The sequence below is a fragment of the Pongo pygmaeus genome, chromosome 13 (assembly GCF_028885625.2).
Source record: "Pongo pygmaeus isolate AG05252 chromosome 13, NHGRI_mPonPyg2-v2.0_pri, whole genome shotgun sequence".
Taxonomy (NCBI): Eukaryota; Metazoa; Chordata; class Mammalia; order Primates; family Hominidae; genus Pongo; species Pongo pygmaeus.
The window spans coordinates 113,762,882-113,768,980 of NC_072386.2; the positions used below are offsets into that span (position 1 = coordinate 113,762,882).

The 6,099-nt window shown below is 48.6% G+C and overlaps 1 protein-coding gene across 6 annotated transcripts in view; it reads left to right on the forward strand.

Annotated features, from left to right (window-relative positions):
* The window catches only part of RABGAP1 (RAB GTPase activating protein 1), a 177,811-nt gene extending 175,408 nt beyond the window's left edge, over positions 1-2,403 (forward strand). For all 6 annotated transcript variants that reach the window (XM_054502511.2, XM_054502510.2, XM_054502508.2 and 3 more), the window contains one exon: positions 677-2,403. In XM_054502511.2, the coding sequence (XP_054358486.1) occupies positions 677-799 (123 nt within the window). In that variant the 3' untranslated portion in view covers positions 800-2,403. The remainder of the gene's footprint in view (positions 1-676) is intronic.
* Positions 2,404-6,099: the final 3,696 nt, after the last annotated feature.

Consider the following 6,099-nt stretch of genomic DNA (forward strand, 5'->3'; position numbering starts at 1 on the left):
TGGCACACATTCATTGGGCATCTGCTCTTTGGCAGGCCCTGTTATAGGTCTGGGACTGCAAAGCTAAGGCCTGGTAGTGTGACCACCCGGAATAATCAGGAAAGGCATCACCAAGGCAGCAGTAGCTGTGCTGTGATCAAAGAATGCCCAGGGGTTGTAGCTACAGGAGAGAGAGAACAGTGGCAATTCCAAGCAGAGGGAGTGGCATGTTCAGCAGCACAAGGAGGAGAGTGGCTGCCCAGGAAGGAGCCTCAGGAGTTCTTTCCTTGCAGTAGGGGATGGAGGTTGCACTAAGGCTGGAAGAGAGTGTGTGGATCCAGATTGCGAAGCATTTCAAATGCCATGCTAGGGAGTTTAAAGATTTTTGCCAAAATGAAATGATGTCATCAGAAGTAGAGCATTAGCTCTCTGCCTGGTGTGCATTAGGTGGACAGAAGAGGGAGACATAGAAAGTAGAAGATTGTTTCAATAAATAGACCAGGGAAGAAATTAGATCTTAACTAAAAGCTCCCAAATCTTTAGGCATTCCAGGCATTTCTATGCCAGTTTGAGACTGGGGGAATTTCCGAGGCCTCTCCAGAGTAAATAGACTGCATTCTTGTCTTGGTTCTCCTCTGGGGAGCCAGTGTCATTGACACTGAGCCCAGCATCCTCATGCGCACTGTTCCTCTTGCAGGACTTGGAGCACCATTTAGGGCTTGCCCTCAATGAGGTGCAGGCAGCCAAGAAGACGTGGTTTAACCGAACACTGAGCTCCATAAAGACAGCAACCGGGGTTCAAGGGAAAGAGACTTGCTGAGAGCAGCTGCCGCCTCCCGACACCTTCAGAAAATACGACACCTTTTGTTGCCTTCTTTGGCCAGATGTGTGATTCTGTGACTTGTCCCAGGACCAGAATGTACCTAAGTCAGATCCATAGTCGCATGTTGGTAGGTCACTGGACCAGAGCTCGTGAAGCAGGCAACCTCTGGGGTAAGACTACTGATACTAATAGGCCTGCTAGCTCAGCCGACGCTCTGGGCACTCTAGAAATCACTCCTCAGTGTGACCTCCCAGGCCTCTTCCCCGTGTACGTCAACACCTCACCCAGCCTGAAGGCTGAGTTTACATGATCAGAGTTAGGGGATCCTTCAGTCTGTTGATTTTTTTTCTAAACCTTTTTTTTTTTAATATATATATATTGTGGGGGTGGGGCAAGGGATCAGAAATTCAAATAATTCTTTTCTGCTTCAATGCCAGCAGAAGGTCCCCCAGGTAGACATGGAGAAGCACTTTGTTTTAAATAGGAGGGTTTCATAGTTGCATCTGAAGCCACCTGGTTCTGTTAAACTGTATCATGTGCAGGTTTTGGGTTTGGCATTATTCATGTTTCTGATCAATTCTATGCAACTCTCATAGTTCCTGTTACTTTTTAGCATTAGCTGCCAAATGACTTCAAAAGGCTGGGGTGGGTGACTTGACTGTGAGACTGGATTATAACATGGACAAATCTTATTTTGCTTAATGTGTTGTGTGTGTGTGTGTGTGTATGTATATATATAAATATCTTTCCCAATATGCCCCCTTGACAGTGTTTAAATACCAGACTAGGACTGCTGATCTGCACAATTTAATTATGTGGTTATTTGAGCACTTAATTTCACTCAAGGTTCATTGGGCTCTGCTCTCCTCCCTGCCATTACGGGAGCTGTGGACAGAGCTCTCTCACTTCAAGATTCCTAGTGTTTTTGCACAACAGGTTGTCCAAGTGAGAAAGACTGAGTTGCGTGTCTGTAAATGTCTGCACAGGGTGCACATGCTGCGAGGTCTCCATCCTCCAGGCCTGTCCCTCCCAGATGGGCTGGGCCTTTGGGCCCTCCTCAGAGTATGCCTGGGTGCAAACCTCACTGTTCAGATGGGCTGTTTAAGTTCTCACTTCAAAGCTATGGAATGGAGATTTTAGCACCTTTAAAAAAAAAAAAAAAAAACTTTGACTTTTAATTTATATAGTGATATGCTGACAGGCTGACACGCAGATAGTTTTGTCCTCTTTTCTGCGTTCAGTGTTGAGGTGGCTGCTTACAAGAGGCACTGGTTTTGTATATAAAGACACTCGGGTTGTTTTGTAGCTCTTTTTCTTATTGGCTGTACTAACGCTTGCTGAGGTTATCTGTAATAAGGGAGGTAACAAGTGGCAACCCCCTCCCCACCAACCATCCCCTTTGCTGCTTTCTGTGTCTTTCTTGTTCAGTTACCAAACTAGCTGTAAGCCTATCTAATGCTAGGTGTGTGGACATTGTGCTAAGGTAGTTTCAGTGTGTCAACTTTATGAATTGAAATATAAACCAGTAAAATTGTATTACTGTTTCTTTTGTTGGTTTTATTTTAACAGCATATTGATTAAATATTTTGGTACAAACAGCATTGCTTTGTAAAAACCAGTTTTGTCATCATGTACTCCTGTCGCCTCCCCTTCTTCTCTCATCCCCTGTGCACAGAAGCAGAGTCAGAGAAGACCACTGTGTGTGCCGTAAGAGAGGCCTGTGTGAGCGCGAGGCAGCCCCTCACCCACCTGTTGAGACATATGGAGTGGTGGGGTGTGGCAGGCCACATGGGGCAAGAAGATGACTGTGATGCCTCTGTGTTTATGATGAACATTGCCCCTCTGCGAAATAACGTGCTGTAGTAGCAGGGATGAGGGACACTTGGTGTTTTTGAGGCTTAAGGAAGCCTTACAGGAGGTAAGGGTCAAATTAGACCTTCAAAGGCAGAAGCATCTCACCAGGCAGAGATGGAAGAGAGAATTCCAGGGCCAAAATGTGCATGTGCAGGGGAAACAGCTGAAGAGTAGAAAGGCAGGCTGAGCACCTGGGGGCCGGCTGTGGTCCGCTAAAAGCTTTAAAAGCAGTGACATGGAGTTATCATCTTTTCAGAGCCTCTTTCTTCCTATTGCCTGTCCTCCACATCCCTGCACCATACAGATGAGGCTCCCAGGCCTTCTGCTGCCCCTCTTCACCACCTCAACCCCCTTCTCCATAGCAGGAAGAAGAATGATGCTTCCTTAATCTTACAGTTCCCCCTTCCCGCTTGACCTACCCTCTAGGACCCCACCTATGCCTAGCCTTTAAACGGATGCAGGCTGAACAGACCATAGCTTCATGCCTGCAAGAAGGATAGCTGGGTGGACAGACAGATAGATAAATGTAGATTAGATAGATAAGATGAGAGAGATAAAATAGATAAGATGGATAGATGACAGACAGACAGACATAGATAGATAGGGATAGAGATACAGATTAGACAGAGAGCAGCTGGGCCCCTACCCTTTCTCCACTGCAACAAAACTAGGAAAGTTCCTAGCACAGGGCTCAGGCCCTGGCAGGTACTCTTGCAGAAGCCAGGACTGTGGCTCCAGAGCACAGCTAGGTCCCTTTGATGCTCATAGGCTGCAGGCTGAAGGACATGTTTCTGGGATCCACATTCTGGATCAGCTCCATGCTGCTCCATGCTTTTCCTGTCCCATGGCTTCTATGTTCAGTAGTGCAGGGACTCAGCAGAATCCTCATCCCTGCAGCTGCCTACTGGCCCAAGAAAAGGAGTCCATATACTATTCAGTCTTGGCACACAGGCCTCAAACGACTCAGATGAGGGTCCTGCTTTTGGGGCGGTCCCCTGGTTATGTTGAGGCTGAGATTGAGAAGAATAATAGTGACACCGTATGGTAAGTCATATACAGGTGCATGGGATCCTGTGGGAAGGTTATGTATAAATGCAGGAGGGACAAAGTGGTAGTGACAGTTGTGACAGACAACTAAGGGACTTGCTAGCTAGGCAGAGGAGCAGCAAGAGGACAGCGGCATTTAGGTGGGAAGAACAGTAGTAAAGTCGGCTTGAGGTGGGGTGATGAGAGATGAAACTGGGTAATCAGGTTGCGGCCATGCCAGGGAGTTTGGAGCTGATGAGGAGTCACTGGAGAGTTTTAACCCATTTATGCCAGAGGTTACAAATTTTTTTTGTGTGAAAAATCAGACCTTGGCGATGACCTTAAGCAGTAGGAGATAAGTAACTCCCACAAGCTTAGCGTTCCAGTAATGGAACACTAGGCATAAATGGGTTAAGCTAACTTGCACTTTGAGCAGTTCCCTGCTGATCCTTTAGGAAGAAAAATCGGGAGGAGAAGAAATTAAGGGTGTGAGCAGAGGTGACAGACGATTGATAGAATAAGGAATGGAGAATGGAGTCAGTGAAATTTAGTGAGAGTGACGACACACCAGGAAGATAAATTTAGCTATCAGGGTATAGATTTGAAATAATAGTCAGTCCGCGACTTGCAGGTTGGAGATGCTGGCAATCTACAGCTGCTCAGTTGTTGGTTTGGCATCTCTAGCGCAGGGTTTCTGGACCTCATTGTTGATGATTTGGCTGATTGATACTTTTGTGCTGTAGGGGGTCTATCCTGTGTAATCCCAGCGGCATCCCTGGCCTCTATCCACTGGATGCTAGTGCATTACCCCACGCCAACTGGCACAACCAAAAATGTCTTCAGGTATTGCCGAATATTCCCTGAGGGGGCCAAATCACCCTTGATTGAGAACCATTGCTCGAGCAAGCTGAAGCTAGGAACCTGGAGAGACTGCCTAGATAATGTACAGCTTAAACAAGGGCTAGGAGCCGCCATTCAAGGAGCCAGGAGAGAAGACATGGAGAATGGAGCACGGACGGCCAGAGAAGAGCAAGAGCTACCTTGGGGTGGGATGAGGGCAGGACTGGAAAAGCGTCATTGGATTTGGGAGCCGGAAGGTTGTTAGGGCAGTGGCCACTACAGTTGAGGTGGGAGGGCAGGAGGCAGAGACAAGCAAGTATAGATTTTAAGAAGCCTGGCTGTGAGGGAAGTGGGCAAGCAAGGCCAGTGGTCAGAGGGGACTGTGGCAGGAAGAGCAGTTGTGCTGGGCCACTCAGACTGTGGTTCCAACCTTGGGCACCTGTTGTCTCCTGCTCACGAGGTCAGCAAGCATGCAGCGCAGGCTGAGCGGACCTTCTTTGGCAGGCCCTGCTGCAAACCAAGCTGATTTCCAGGGCCTTGATAATTCTCAGTGGGGAGGCAGCGGCTCAGACCGAATGGCAGGAGCTGTCAGCCCCAGAGTGTCTGCACCTCTTCTGAATTCCAAGTCCTAGGGGCAGGGGCAGGGACTGAGTAGTGAGGGGGGTGAAGAAAAGAGCCACCGGCTACCCGAATAAGCCCAGAACACAACTCCCATGTCTGAGCTGACCCATCAGTTGTGAAAACCAGAGCCCGTGCACAGGGGAGCGCAACAGGTGACATGGGCCCCTTGTGGCCTTGGAGAGTCACTTCACCGCTCAGAGACGTGCCTGATTCTGACACTGGCATTTAAATCCTCTTCTAAGATTCATTTGGGGGTTGATGAAAGAACAGGAACGCTGGAGCAGGCAGATATGAGGACTGGAGCCGCCCAGAACGGGTACTGAGGCACTCCCAGAACAACAACAGGCATGAGTGCTGAGTTCTCTGCCCTCCCCATTTGATAGGTGAAGAGAGATGGGCTCAGAGACACGGCTGGGATGTTGACTCGTACTTCTGTCAGTAACCAGCAGGGTGGCTGCTTAAAGATGACCGTGTGGAAGCAGGTAGGTGTAAACCGTCACAGCACTGTACTGCAAGCAACACACACACAAACTCAGGGTTCAAGGCCAGGCCATACCCTTGGACACACATTTCACTTAACCTTCCTGAGTTCTGATCTGTGCAGTGGGCCTGGTGCCTGGCTCGTCAGGGCTGCTGGGTTCTCCTGTGACGCCCTTGGCTCTTTTCCTGTATTCTTCTCCCTCCAGTCATCAGAACACCTCTGAGTTCAGTGATGTTATTCCCAAATTTGAAAGTGAAGGTGAAAAGTCTGCCTGCGACCACACTATTGGGGAGTTAGTTTTCCTACCACATACCACCACCTTCACCTTCTCTTCCAGGGCCCAAGAGCAAGAAAGACAATGCTCCCTCCCTTCCTCTCTCCCAGTTCCACCTCAGCAACCTGTCTCCTGTGCAGCTGAGGCCTGTGGCAATTGTGAACAAGAAAGCCTAGCTGTCCCTCAATCTCAGAAAGGCCA